General features: G+C 44.1%; 1 protein-coding gene across 2 annotated transcripts in view; it reads left to right on the forward strand.

Moving 5' to 3' along the window:
- The window catches only part of letm1 (leucine zipper-EF-hand containing transmembrane protein 1), a 34,480-nt gene extending 20,082 nt beyond the window's left edge, over nucleotides 1-14,398 (forward strand). Inside the window, exons 5-14 of one of the 2 annotated variants that reach the window (XM_088918713.1) lie at nucleotides 619-756; nucleotides 1,869-2,072; nucleotides 2,209-2,328; nucleotides 2,629-2,760; nucleotides 3,367-3,534; nucleotides 3,856-4,011; nucleotides 7,301-7,435; nucleotides 8,178-8,371; nucleotides 9,744-9,882; nucleotides 10,685-14,398. In XM_088918713.1, the coding sequence (XP_088774839.1) occupies nucleotides 619-756; nucleotides 1,869-2,072; nucleotides 2,209-2,328; nucleotides 2,629-2,760; nucleotides 3,367-3,534; nucleotides 3,856-4,011; nucleotides 7,301-7,435; nucleotides 8,178-8,371; nucleotides 9,744-9,882; nucleotides 10,685-10,837 (1,539 nt within the window). In that variant the 3' untranslated portion in view covers nucleotides 10,838-14,398. Of the gene's footprint in view, nucleotides 1-618; nucleotides 757-1,868; nucleotides 2,073-2,208; nucleotides 2,329-2,628; nucleotides 2,761-3,366; nucleotides 3,535-3,855; nucleotides 4,012-7,300; nucleotides 7,436-8,177; nucleotides 8,372-9,725; nucleotides 9,883-10,684 lie in introns of both variants that reach the window. The other variant, XM_088918704.1, reaches the window with a different exon arrangement.
- The last annotated feature ends 510 nt before the right edge of the window (nucleotides 14,399-14,908 follow it).

Genomic DNA, 14,908 nt, shown 5'->3' on the forward strand with positions numbered 1-14,908 from the left:
TTTAATGATGCCAGCCTTTCTTATGCGACTTTGTTGTCCCAATACTTTTAGAAGACACCATATATGTACGTTTCAAAGCTAAAGTTGCGGAAGATGTTCGAAAATAAATGAGTTTCTTGAAAGATAACGTGAGCAGTGTACATCTTTCATCAAAGATGGAAAAAAAATCGTGTCGACGCCAAGAAATTGCAATGCGACTTTCACAAACCTAAGGACTCTCAAGATCACATCAGTGGCTATATACTGAAATTATCTGGACCGAAGGAATAGCTTTAAGAGGATGTCAAGCAGACGGCAGACATTTTTCGGAAGAGTGTCTCTAATACAGAAGTACGTGGTTTTCCAGCCACATGCTTGACTTTGCAATTTGATTTTAAATCAAGACAGTGTGTGTGGGGGGGTGTTGTTACAAGGGCAAATGTTCTTCAGTCGTTGAAAAGGTAGCACCAGTAAATGAGAGTGCGTGAGTAACATGGTATGTGAAAAAGAATTGTGCAGTATCATTTTATTTTCAGACGTTCAAGAAAACGTTTCAGTCACAGTGTGCCTGGCAGGGAAGTTCTTCAGCTAAGTGACTGAGGATCTGTGTAACGATTTTTACCTGCTGCCCTGTCTCAGGAGGAAAGATTAAAGAAGGAGCTGAGACTGAAGCTGGAGATGGCCAAGTTTCTTCAGGACACCATCGAGGAGATCGCTTTGCGGAACAAGGCCGCCAAAGGGAACGTCACCGCGGAGTTCTCCACCTTCTTCCAGAAGGTACAGCAACCGCAGCCCCCTTTTCAGAACGTTTCTATTCTGTTTCAGCATAAAAGGTTAGAAATGGTAACCAGTGTGTCTAAAAGTACTAATGGTAAAAGTTCAGTACTCATCTACTACAGTAAATGCACAGTAATCTTCACTCATTTCATTTATGAGTATTAATAAATGATGAAAACTCCAACTCCAGAGAAATTTTACTCATTATGTACCTCTCAGTGCAAAATGGAACCCTGTGTTAGTTTCAGCCTTACTGCTCAGTAAACTGCAAAGCTGACAGTTCTTTTGTAAATCTCCCTTTCTTACCTGCCCCTGCTTGGAATTCAAGTCAAAGTCAGAGAGTTATAATACCAAAAGATGTTTTTTTTTCTATCTAAACGCACGTTTGCCATTATGAAGATTCGCTCTAGAAGAGACCGCAGGTGCTCTCTTGTGGTCTCGCTGAGAATTGCAACTTTACAGGAATTTTAGTCTGCTGTCACGAAAGCTGAGGTTGTTTTCAGGGTGAGCAGTTGGTGGTCTGAATTCAGCTACCTCACATCCGACTTCCACCAGACCCCCTTTTAATAGGTAATACTTCATACTGTCTAGACAGACATACACAAGGATATAAAAACAGGGGAACCATATAAGATTTTTAAGGCTTAAGAAAATAACATTTCTATTTTATTTAAAAGACAAACTGGGCAGCAAACCTCTCTGTAAATGTAGCTCATTTATAGCTGTGAACAGCAAATGTCATGCGGCATAATTATATGAAGCTAAATTTAGCAATAGACTGATACTCAGAGGTTTCAGGGTTCAATGAGGAAATGAGTTGAGTGCCCCATGCATATAAGAACAGGATTAAGGTTACAAACAAGAAGAGGCCATTTGGCTGATTTATCCAAGGATGTCATCTGGCTGTTTTGTGAAGAATGCCAGGGTAACGTGGCTGGGTAGCCTGTTCCGTCCTCTTGGGTAAAGAGATGCCTCCTGTTCTCGGTCCGAAATGCACACCGCATGTGTGAAACAAGTCCTTACCACCACCACCCCCCCGCAATGTTTTGATATTTTGGAGTGTGAGAAGATCTGAGCGAAGGTTCTGTTTCTGTTTTTTTTTTTTGCCCCAGATCAGAAACTCTGGGGAGAGGCCCAGCAACGAGGAGATCATTCGCTTCTCCAAGCTGTTTGAGGACGAGCTGACCCTGGACAATCTGACGCGGCCCCAGCTGGTGGCGCTGTGCAAGCTGCTGGAGCTGCAGTCCATCGGCACCAACAACTTCCTGCGGTTCCAGATCATCATGAAGCTCCGGGCCATCCGCGCCGACGACAAGGCCAGTACTGCGGCCCCGCGGGGCTCTCGCAGGGGCCCAGGGGCACGCTGGCGCCCTCTGTGCCCGATGGGCTGTAGATCTCGGAGATCAGTTGCCTGCGGCCCAGGCTGAAGGCGCCCTGTGCTTGTCTTTGCAGCTGATCGCAGAGGAAGGAGTCGACAGCCTGAGCGTGACCGAGCTGCAGGCGGCCTGTCGCTCCCGGGGGATGAGGGCGCTGGGCGTGACGGAGGAGCGGCTCCGGGAGCAGCTCAAGCAGGTGGGACTTCTCCCTGTCGGAGCAGCGCGGCTCTCCCACACTGCAACACTCCTGCAGGCTCCAGAGGGGGCCGCGGTGTTAGCCTGCCCGGACGGGTCCTCATGCGTTTATAAGAGTGATTTTTTCATCCTACATTATGTCACGTACCCCTCCTCAAGTCCAGGCTGGGGAATTGTGTTTGAAAGGGAATGGCTGGAAAATGAAAAGCACCTGTCCTGCAGGTAAGTGGGAGTGTGAAGCCAGGGGGGCGGACCTGAGTTTTCCGCGGAGGATGCTGATGGGAATCTCTGCTCTTGGCAGTGGCTGGAGCTGCACCTGAACCAGCAGATCCCTACCTCCCTGCTCCTGCTGACCAGGGCCATGTACCTGCCGGACACGCTGTCGCCTGCGGATCAGCTCAAGACCACCCTGCAGGCCCTGCCTGAGATTGTGGTATGTGTCCTGAGCGCAGAGCCATGCGGAAGGCAGAGCTTTGTCTGAGTTTGACAGTGACGGGTGTTATCAGGTATGCGCCAGCGGTAGATGGTGATAGTGATAGTTGCGAATTGATCAGAGCTTCTCATCCGGTTGTTTCTTGACGGAGGCCAGGGTATCAACTTCAACAACATGACTAGGTAGCCCATTCCCCTCTCACACAGCCCTTGGTGTAAAGAAGTGCCTTCTACCCTGTTTGTGTTTGATGTTCATCTCATTAATGTTTTCTTTTGCAATAACACGGCGGTCCTGAATGTAACCGTAAATCCCGTGAAGACAGTGGCTCCCCGATTTGGCCTTGCAGGCGTTTGTCATGGTATTAGACTCGTTTTATTGAGTGTGATTATTCTGCGACCTTTGACAAGACCTGTTTGACATGAATCATGTGCAGTGAGAAACAGCTCACCGGATGTCAGACTGCAGTTATAGGCTGTGCTTCCAGTTGTACACCTCCAGCGTGTACAGCATATGCAGCTCTGAGAGCTTTCGAGTGAATTGTAGTGGTCGAGCAGTGCTGCTGGTGTAGAGGGGGGGTGACCGGAGGTCTCTTGCCGGCTCTCTCAGGCCAAGGAGGCTCAGGTGAAGGTGGCAGAGGTGGAGTGCTACGAGGTGGACAACAAGACCAAGCTGGAGAACACGCTGGAAGAAGAGGCCGCCATCAGGAAGGAGAACCAGGAGCGCGAGCTGGAGCGGCTGGCCGAGGCCGTAGAGAAGGCCAAGGAAGAGCTGCAGGTGGGTGTGGGCGTAGGGGGGCTTGGCGGGGGGGCAGGAGCGGGGTCTTGTATGACATCACTGTCCCCGCGCATCTCACATAAATCGAGTCCTGGAAAGCTCAGACCTTTTTCAAACATGCTTTTGCTATAATGGTTTACCTTTTAGAGGCTAAATCTAGTCAATTAAAAATGCATGAGGAGGAAAAAGGGGGTTTCATTTTCCGTTCATGTGTAGGCCTGTGATCTAGCATCACTTGGTCAAATACCGGGGCGCCTCCTCGTGTGAGGGATGGGGTGTAGAGCTGTGTGCTGACGGGAGGCTGCCCTGTCCCCTCCTCAGAAGGACGCGGCCTCGGCGGTGGAGATGGAGGCGGCCGCCGTCGATGTGAAAAAAGGGCAGACAGGCGTGGAGATGGAGCAGGAGCTCGCCAGCATCGACCTGGCCATTCACTCGGAAACCCTGAAGGACACGGCCCCCGTCCTGGAGGGGATTAAGGTAGGAGCTGAACCAGGAAAGCGTCGTCCTGCGCCAGAAGCATCATCCTCTTCCTCTTCATTCTGCAGACTTCCTTACATGGCCAATCTCTCTGTAACGAGATCAGTTCTAAACTTCCCCTCCTGCACGCCAAACATGCTATGAAAGTGTGTTCTCGCTGTTGCATCACAAGCACACTAAGCTATGGTAGAATCATGTTTTTTTTTAGTTTGTGTATCAAACATAGTTTTTCTTTAGAAGGGCCTGAACAGCTTTAACAAAGAGTTGACTTTGTCTCAGATTGTGCTCTACGTTTTCCTGAAGGACTGAGTGCCAAGGGTGTCCTCTTGCCTCCTGTCAGTGTAGCTAGCTGGCATTACTTCTAGGTTATACATCTGCCAGGTCTCCTGGAATGGCCACCTGGAGTCATCACAATGCAGACGACTGCTGAAAGAATAGCACTGATGCCATGTCTTCTATCTTGATGTATGGTGCAAACTGCAGTCTGAATCTGTTACTTTCTGTTATTTCAGCCAAAAGAAAGTTGTCAGTGTATCTGCTGTGACACTAATGCATCGTCTTTGCTTTCCCTAAATTCATCTGGGAGCAGTGCTGACAGAATAACTCCAGGGGCTGTTTTTCTTTCTTTCTGTTAACCTTCCGGACGTGAGTTTCTTTGCACAGGGAGCCACAGGAATGGAGTCATTTAATACTCGTCACAGCTACCTTTCCCAACCGCTTCATTTTGAACCCTCTTGGTTGGTGCCACACCTGTTTTTATTTTATTTTAAAGGACACCCTTGATTTCCCGAGTAACCAAGAAAGGTAGTTATGGTAATCAGTTGCAAAATGGAAAGTTCCCAGCCTTTACAGTCTTCTAAGAATGTTAAAGGTGAATTTCTGGAGTTAAAGTGGGTGTTATTTAACCTTTAAAAAAGCTCTCAGATGCCAGCGCTAATTCCAGTTATCCCAATTGAAATGTTTGCCTTTGGTTTACGTCATGGCCCGTTTTCATCACAGTAAAGTGATGGCTTGGGATTTCTATTTCTGCGACACACTCGTCGGTTTGTCGAAGACAGTCATTCCAGGCGTGTGTTTTCTGTGTGTTTTCCCATGCTGCACAGTTTGAGCAATGGCAGAAGTTTCTTCGCATCCAGGTTAGAGGCTTGCATTCCCTTCCACCCCTCCCGGTCTTCTGGTGTGTGTTGTGCCGGGGCGTGGGGACCCCTCGTGTGTGTGAGAACCGTTGACCTTTTTGGTTCGAAATCCATGTGGATGTTGCCAGAGGCGTTTTGGCTGACAGGCAGCTGTCCAGCCTCTCTCCAGCCTGGTCCCCCCAGAACCATTATCCTGAGGCATCATGAATCGGACTTGCCTTTTCTATGTTTGCAGGCATGCTGGATTTAGTGTTTGAGGTCCTTCGAGCAACAGTATGTGTCACTCCCAGCTTGTAAAACGTCTCTTGTATTTGCTGAAGGCAACTGTTTATGCTGAGATAAGTGTAAGGGAGAAGTGAGTAAACAGTGCCCTAGTGTCTACCGCCCTCATGCACACTGTAAAGTCAACACAGTTGCTCATGTCCAGAACTGATAAAGTAACTGTGAGCAGCACACAGAGTTCTCACCCCACCTCTCCTCTGTGCTTCATTTTGTGGGCTTGCTCACAAAAGTTATCTGGAGTTTATAGACGATGTGCCAAAGCAAAACTGTTAACAGTAATATCTTATTTTTAAAAGTGCTTTTAAATTTAATGTGCTCCTTAAAAAACTGACACTAAAAGATAACATCTCTTTGTATGACCTTTTATCCAATTGCTGTTATTACTCGAAACATACAGACAGCTACGTCCTGCATTATTTTTGCTTATAAGTATAGTTACAATAAAAAAATATACCAGCCTGCTGTTTTCATGGATCTAAATTCAATTTTGTTCCTCCTTTTTCATTTTGCCCAGTTAAAAATAGATGCAAGCAAACGTCTGCTACTTTCAGTTAATGCCCTGCCTGTTATAGAGCTCATTTTGACTGCTGTCCTAAGGAAAATATTTGAGGCAGGATGTTGTGTTTTTAAATTTAAGGATCTGTTTAAAAAAGAAACATTTTTAATGCTGGTCACTCAGATTTGTTACTGTTTATCAGAATGTGCAAATACATTGGCACCGAAGATAAACATTCAGGGCTTTAGACAAACCATTTCTCAGTCCTCATTTCCTTGAGCGAAGAACTGTGGCATTCACTGCTTGGGTCTGCAGATGTGCCATTTCTAAACTTTGGTTTCTTCTTTAAACATGTACTGTTTGTTGACAGTTTGGTGAAGAGGCTGTTCTTCCTATTGCAGGACATTAATGTGCAGTAAAAGCTAGCATGATAAAGCCTAATTCACTCCTGGCTCCAATGCTGTAGAAGTCTGTGTGAAGCACATTAACAGCTCTTATAGAAGTACTTCAGCAGCATTAAATGTGGCTCCTGATGGAGCAAGCTGAATTTCAATAAATGCTCCGTGGAAGATTTTCTTAAGTTAATTGAAGTTAATCCCTCAATTAACTTAAGCCTGGAAAGATACGATACGATACCTAAGACAAAGTGCCTCTTGTCCTCTGCTGTGGCCTTCTGAGTCCGACAGGAACCCCTGATCACCCAGCCATTTAATGAATTTCACACTTGTTCAGATGGTCTGGGTTAGAAATTTTCTCTACAAATTTATTTTTTGGAGAAAAAGTGTTTTTAAGAACCATTGTCTCTATTGATTGGGTGAATCTAGAATAGAAAGCTAATGAAGATGGGTTTATTTTCCCCAGCTCCCCCAATCTCCCATCTTTTTTTTAATTCCACCACAAGTGGTTTGTTTTTGCCTTTCCAGTTTTGTGTCAGAGCAGCACATTCAAGCAACAGAAGCAGCTTTTCAATGTTTGTTTTTTAAAAATGAAAGACTCTTCTGCTGTATTTATGTGGTATTTATGTGGCTTGTAGAAATATCCATTGTTGGGTGCCTGTATCCCCTGTGGTGATTTGACATGGTCCTGCCCAGGTTTTCTCCATTAAACAGAACATTTGTGTGCGTCTCAAACGTAAAACTGAGCTGTAGGTGCACAATTATATTTGCTGAAGTGTACCGTCTTAAATATTGCAAATATTCCTAATACGTGTAAAATAAGCATGAGAGTGTCCCCATATGTTTGAAACACGTCGATATAAATGTGTATAGTGTGAACGAGCACACAATTTCATAGGTATCGCCTGCAGCAGTGTGTACTGTATGTAATTATGGAGGATTGTGCCTGACTGCTCAGTTTGTGCTTTTTCTGTGGTTAGGGAGAGGAAATCACCAAAGAGGAGATTGACATGCTGAGCGACGCTTGCACCAAGCTGAAAGAACAGAAGAAGCTGCTTACCAAAGAGAAGGGGGAGCTGGAGGAGCTGAAGGATGATATCCAGGAGTACAATGAGGTAATGGCACACCAGCGCCAGTGTAAAAAACCCAAACCGTCTTCGATCTCAGACTAGTTCAGAGTTCCCCACCCTGGATGGCCAGGATTGTCAGATGTGTGAGAGTGTGCAAGGCCGGGTCTGGGCAAGACTGGACTGAGGAAAAGTCAGGTCTTTCTAAGTGTTAGAGTGCTTATAGTGGTGCTATAGCTGGGCTGAATGATCCTTAAGAGGTGTTATGCAGAAAATTAATAATACAGCTTTATTCAGAAATGTGTTGTTTAAATGAGACATTTGTAGGCATGATACAGTTCAAAGTTTATTGAATTTAAATAGTGGATATCCTCAGTGCTGGGCTTTCCAGTTTGTGACAACATATCAGAACTGGAATTTCTCCGGTTCTGTGAAACCTGTCATATATTTGATGGACATGAAGTCATGCATACTGACTAGTGTGTACTGACAGATGCATTAAAACGTGGTGAAAATTAGCCCACTGCAAAATGTGAGATTTAGATGACCATATCATATTAAAAAGGTATCTCCCCCGTGTGCAGTCACAGGGTTCATAGCTGCAAGCCAAGACATGAAAAACACACACTTGTCTATTTCTAATCGTTTGGTTATAAGACAAAATATTGATTGTTCTACATTTATTAGGCAAAGGTTAATTTCCAAACCACTGTCTTCCGTGCTTGGGCAGAGATTGAGTAAACACAGTGAGACTTTCTCATACCCCTTTGCTTTGCCCACTGTCATGTAGGACCTGGAGGAGATTAAGAAGGAGCTGTCCAAGACTGGCCAGGAGACGGTTGTACAGGAGTCCAAGGCCAGCAAGCGCCTCTCCAAGAGAGTGAACCGCATGATCGGGCGTATCGACAAAATCATCTCGGAGCTGGAGACCGACGTGAAAGTGCTGGATGGGCAGATGGATAGCGAGACCACTCCTCCTATTGGGTAAGAGCCTCATTCTGGCCAAAGCCAGAGTTCTCCCAGCCCAGCTCTGCCTACGTCGCCATGGTGCTTGCTGTGAAATATCCTTCAGTATTGGTGTTTCTGCTGTCTACAGTAAAATGGTGGTGGAAGCAACTGATTTATAACTAGAGGTTATAAATAATAGGGGTTCCCAATCTTTCAGCATTTGAAACTTGCTTAGAATTGTACAGCATTTCTAGGTTTTCAGAGATGCACTGAAGCACTTAACAGCAAGAATACAAATCTAATTAGTGCAAAGAGTATGTTGTTTTTTTTAATTTGTCTTTCAATTCCTGCATTGCCAGTCTCTTGGTTTGGTGCCTTTTTTATTTTGACAAAAAAAAGAAAACAGTGTACCATTCTTCATCATTCTCCTTTAAACATTAAATTCAAATATCAGTACAAATATTATTGCTACACCTGAAGACACCTCACCTACACTCTTCACTTGCAGTACTGTATATTTAAAGGGCAGGATTGCCACCTTCTAGTCTGATCTCATCAAATCTCACGTACTAGCAACCCTGTGCTGCAAGTCATATAGATGGACCAATAGGTGCCTCTCTTCCCGCTAAATCAAAATGGACAAAAATGCAATACCCCAGTACAGCCGAACAGTCACTAGGGACACTATGCTGTAATTCATGTGATGTCATGTTCAACCCAGATCTGCCTGCTTGGTCATTGCAGATCTTGTGGCATTGTTTCTAGGAGTAGATGTGTTAACCCTGGTGTTGCGGCTGTTCTCCTCTCAATTTGCAAATGAATGAGCTCACTCGTCTACCTGACCCGCTGTTACCCTGGCAGTGCTGAAGGGGGTCCCCTCCTCTGTGTAAGGGGCTTTGGGATCCTTTGTGATAGGAAGTGCAATATAAATGCAATTAATTATCATGAAATTGGAATCCGTAGTTGTCATTTGAAGAATGACATGCAAATTCACTGTTAAGTGCAAGGCTGAGTCAGTGATGTTTTTTAATAAAATGATTTCTGCGACAATTAAGATCTCAAGCCAGCTGATGCTGATCGTGGTTTTGATTTTGACTTTGGTCTTTGTGTACTATCAGTTTCATAATTTTGTTTGTGGAGATAGTTGAGTTGTTTTTTTGCTTCCCCTTTATAATTTCTGGGTTTTTTTCCCAATTCGTTTAACACTTAACCCTTCATCAGCTGGAGGTTCTTGCCAGGCTGAAATATACAGAGCAGTCTACATTATTTGCGATTTGGATGCAGGATGAAACGGAGCCCTGGCGTGTAGCCTTTTGCACGCTCCTCGCTGTGAGCCAGTCCACCACCATCTTGCTTCCTGTCAGGCCTAGTAACCGTTTCCTGTATGCAGCATTTACTTCGCCTGTAGGGAGAACCTCATCAGTATCCACGAGCTCATCGGCGTGATGCGGCAGATCCAGAATATCCCCGAGCACAAGCTGCAGAGCATCGCCGTCGCGCTGGACGAGAACAAAGACGGCAAGATCGACATCGACGACGTCCTCAAGGTAACACCGTCCCCCTGCTGCCTTGCCCGAAGAAGGGGCTCCCCTCTGGCTCCCCCAGACTGAGGAGCGCTGGTGTGGTGCTCTGTCTTCCCTGAGGGGAACGTAAGCTCCTTCACAACGTCCGAACAGAGCGCTGAAATGCTCCCCTCCTGAAAAGGGAATTTATTCTGATACTAGCATGTGCTATTTTGATAATATTAGTACTTCTTTAAACTGGGTTTACGGCTACCCAACCCGAAGACAACCCAAATGAGCCGGATTTCTCTCATCTCTTTAATAGATCTGGTGCTTTTATATGTTATACTGTTCTCTCCACATTGCAGCTGGATGGACATACTTCAGGCAGCATTGCTGTATTTGTGCCTCTCAGTCTCTAGGACGGTAACAAAAGAGAAAGGGAGCCTTTTGGCTCAATGTGTGCATTGATCAGTAGTGCGTTTGATCTGTTTTTTTGGTATCTAAAAAAAATTCTAGAGATTGATTTTTGAATGCTTTGTTCCTGTTACCAAGCACCTACTTCTTGCTTTGAAAAGTGTCACCGGTCTTGAATATCCTTTAATTACAGGCGAGACCTTTGCTCTTCAAATCAAGACAGGATCTCTTATTTCAAACATTTTTGACGTTACGTTTACGTTTTGTCTGCTTTGCCAGAATTGTGTATGATTTTCTTCTCCTTGCTTGTGTGGAAACCCAGTGAGGGTCAGGCCTTCCTCAGACTTTAGACTCTTTAACCAGAAGGACGAAGCTTGCCTCTGTCAGATTTCCTATTACCCGAGCCTGTGTTGACCTGTGTCTGCCGCAGGTGGTGGAGCTGATTGACAAGGAGGACATCGATATCTCGACCGACCAGGTGGCAGAGATCATGGTGATGCTGCAGAAGGAGGAGAGGCTGGTGGAGAAGGAGAAGGCCAAGGAGAAGGCCGAGAAGGAGCAGGCAGCTGAAGTTCAAAACTGACCCGACCCACAGGCCCCCACGGCCCACCGCAGCGCCGGAGACCAGCTGGCAAAGCAACCGCACTCGACATTTTTATGACCACCGACGTTCTTCGTGTTTTCAGGAGAGCTGGGGACTTCATTCTTCAACAGGGGAGAGCTGGCCTTCCTTGAGTTTTTGGAAAAAGAGCCCCCGGTTTTTCAGAAACGAAAAAACTAGTAAAACAAAGCTATTTTATTCTGTTCTGGTCAGTCTGAAATTGATTGTTGACGGTTGGTAATATATTTTTTTCTTTTCTGAAAAAACAAATGCAGCGATGGTTGATGCCGAACTGTGTACTCATCGCATACCTGAACAAAAAAAGAGGAAAAAAGATATTAATGAAATTGAAAGTTTTATTTAAGTTAATACAATTTACCTTTTATTTTAATGAGGAAATGTCATTATAAAACACTTCGAAATGCATAAAAATTGCATCTCGGTGCAGACATAAATTTTACACATAAGTTTTCATTGCTACCATTCCAGAGGCATGGAAGTAGTGATTTATTTCCCAAAATGTATTTTTATTTTTAATATTAAGCAGGTATTTGCTTTGTAATCAATTAAATTATGATATTGAATGTTTTCTTGTGATGTGGGAGGTCTTCTGAATAGCACTGCCTTGTACTCCAAGATTAAGACTTGCTAATATTTAAAAATTAATTCATTTCAAATTAAACAAATGTAATGGGATCAAAACTGATAATAGGATGCAGTATTTGCAATGTTTTTGTTTCTTCTTGTTAGCACTGAATGTTTAAAAAATTCAAAAAAAAATGATAGTGCTTGTTGCCTGTGTATGATCACTCTATACTGTACTCGGAGAGTACAAACTCCTTCCTTGTGTATTTAACAGCAGTAGTCTGTATTATGATTCAATGAAATCTGAGCTGTTTCTTTGGGGTTCATGCTTAATACATTATTACAGTTGAAAAGTGTTTATTTTTTAGATGAAGACCCATATCACTGAGGAGATAGTTGTGGATGTATGGCATGTCCTAAACCAGGACAAAACAGTTCATGAAGATCTTTTGTGAAGAATCCTTAAAGAGGCCACATGTTAGCTGGTCAGGCACATATTAGCAGTGCTTTTAACTCAGTTGTTGCTGTGCACAGAGCATTTGTTTCAGCATATACTGTAATGTAATTTCTGTATGTGCCTTTGCATGGGGGTGTATCTACAAAGGTAGGTCAGTATACAGAGTGAAATTATTCATCAAGTGGAATTCGCGGGAGGGGAGATCTGTTCTGTCTTTCAGCACAGTCCCCTCGCCTGTCCACACACCCTTCCGCTGTCGCCAGTTCCTGGATGCTCCCGAGTCGCTGCTGTGCGGTTCTGAACTAAGCTGCGCTCTTGGCCTCACCATGGATGGGGGTGCGTTGTCATGTTGCAGAATGACCCCAATGGCCCAGTGGGCGAGTGCCTTACTGTGCCCTGTGTGTGTTACTGGCTGACTCTGTTGCTCTTGTGACAGGTGATGAGAACACCTTTCTGATCCCAGAATACAACGGCTTTTCTGCTGCTGGTGGTGATGGGGGCTTCTGTTGCACAGATACCCCGTTACTTCTGGGGTGGTACAGAGAAACAAATGGTCCATGCATGTGACATAAAATCGCTGCCTTCTTCCTATCGCTGGAGAAGGTTTCCTGCCCGTTTGCCAGGGAGCGTGCCTGACACCGCTGCTGAACGAGTGTCTGCTGACCCTCTGCGCTCTTGTGCAGGGGCAGCCATCTTTGCAGTCTGGCCACTGGCACCGCATACAGGAAGCAGGAAATTCAACAGTCAGCCAATGACTCTCACTTCCCAATTCCATATCGTAATGCAATTGTTTTACACAAGTGCACGGGTAGTGACAGAAAAAAAAAGCTATTGGTTAATTACATTTATGAAAGAATGAATAGAATTCCATGTACAGAATTGACAAGAAAGGGAAGTATGGGGATTGTGGCCAGCTAATAATTGAAGGGAAAATGAGCAGCGTTTTGAGTAGGGTGGGGGAAACGAAGGCCTGAATTAAATACACAGAAGATACAGCGCATCTCAGACAATCAGCTGACATGAGACTGAAATGCCCTGTTTGATCTTCTTGACTTGCAGGTCATTTCTGTGTTATCTGATCTGGTTTTCTTTGCATGTGTAAGAGAAATAGTACAAGTGCTAACAGAACAGTTGTTGAGAAAAGGCACTCGCTGATAAGAGACAATATCACTCTTAATCAGTGAAAGATAAGGTTGTGTGAAAAAATGCTACTGACCCCTTTAGAAGTAACAGTAGTAACAGGTGTGCAAATGCATACTTTTAGCAGTTGTATTGGGAGTTACGGAAGTCCAAAAGGATCCGACTCACTTTTTGTGTCTAAATGTGGTTACAAAATACACAGTGGTTTGAGCAAGTATTTGCACACCTGCTGTACAGTCAATTTTTGGAGCTTCTGTATTTGTAAAATACGTGGAGTAGTACATTCTAGTGGTACGTACCTGATGCTTTTGCTTTGCTTAAGAGGTTTGTTTCTATAGGTTTTTGTTCTCGGTCTTTGGCGATTGCCTAGGAATTTGTCTGATGATCTTCCTGTCTGAACTGAACTATGTGCAACATCTTGCATTGTGGTGTCATATCTCTTCTGATTATTCTAACTGCTTTTCTTAAATATTTGCAGTCCTGTTGCCGAAATCTTCAGTGCTACTACATATAAGCTAAATACAATAAAAAGCCTATGCATAATTGCACTATGAAATTATATTCAGCTTTTTAAGATTTTATTTGTTACTCAGGTATAAATATTGTCGGCAGCTCTCATGAGGGCACACAGCAGTGTGCGAATTGAAATGGAAAACACTATGTTGTGGCTGTATGCAAGCTGAAGATGACATTTTGTACTGTATATCTGAAATAAGGGGCACAAGTATTTAAAAGCTATAGGTTATAGCAAGCTTTGAGAGGTTAAGTTGGTTTTAGGACAGACCTATATAAGGATGTGTTTTGCAACATCAAACTGGAATGTATTTTTTTTTCTTTTAATGTAATCACTCAGTGTTCACCAGCACCTGTGTGTGGAAAATGACTCTTTTTTCAAGTCTGCTTGAAGTATCAGCATACTTCAGAAGACGGCAACACTAGATGCATTTCTGTGTGTGGTGGTAAAAGCAGCATCCTTCTGCAGTAAGTGAGAGCAGACCTGTAGGCATTGCAATTCAGAAAGGCGGAAGGGTTATTTATAGGAAACCGGTTTATATTGAACATTTGGACATCGTTCGGTCCTGGGTAAGTCCAAGTGTACTAGTATAAAGTGCTTGAGAAATATAAGTAAAGACCATAAATATGCTTGAGGTTTGAATCTGGTTGCAGATTCTAAAAGGTGAATGCATTTGAATTTAAAGTAGTAGTGTTTTGTTTTAAAGCAAGCAATATAAAGGGTTCAGATGCATCCAGTAAAAAAGCGAGTGTATTCTCAAATAACTAAACTCATATCTGTTCCGTATGTTTCGTGTTTTGTTCCTTATGTTTGGCCACATATACTTATTAAACCATTTGCCTTGTCCTGGAGTATATTGCTTTTACTTAATGGCTCACAGACATTTGCTGCGTCTCTGAAACTGCAGTTGTCGGTCTGTGCTCGCAGTGGCTCTCGGCCACCTCGTGCAGTGCTGCAGGAAGGGCTGGTGGGAGCTGAAGGGTGGAAGTCCCTGGCAGGTTTGCATCGTTGTGATAGATCAAGGAATCGTAAATATTTGCAGATGAAGAAATAAAGAGCTAACAGTTAAAAGAAAAGATTTGCATCATGGGAGAAATGCCCACCTTCTGCCGGCATGATCGGTGCCCAATGTAAAGCTAAACCTGGACAGTCCAAACCGAAAACACTACAGAATAGCAAGGATGGGGAGTAGGAAGTAGTATTCTTCATTAAAGATGAAGAATGTAAGTTACAGCATCAGAATGGAAATACTTTAGCTTTACTCTGCTACAGATTGTGGAGAAGCTGTACTTTACTGTGGTCTCTGAGAGGTTTTTTCTGCAAGACACGTTTCAAAAGCCATAGTTATATAACTCCA

The sequence above is a fragment of the Atractosteus spatula genome, chromosome 1, assembly GCF_055471065.1.
Source record: "Atractosteus spatula isolate fAtrSpa1 chromosome 1, fAtrSpa1.hap1, whole genome shotgun sequence".
NCBI classification, from domain to species: domain Eukaryota; kingdom Metazoa; phylum Chordata; class Actinopteri; order Semionotiformes; family Lepisosteidae; genus Atractosteus; species Atractosteus spatula.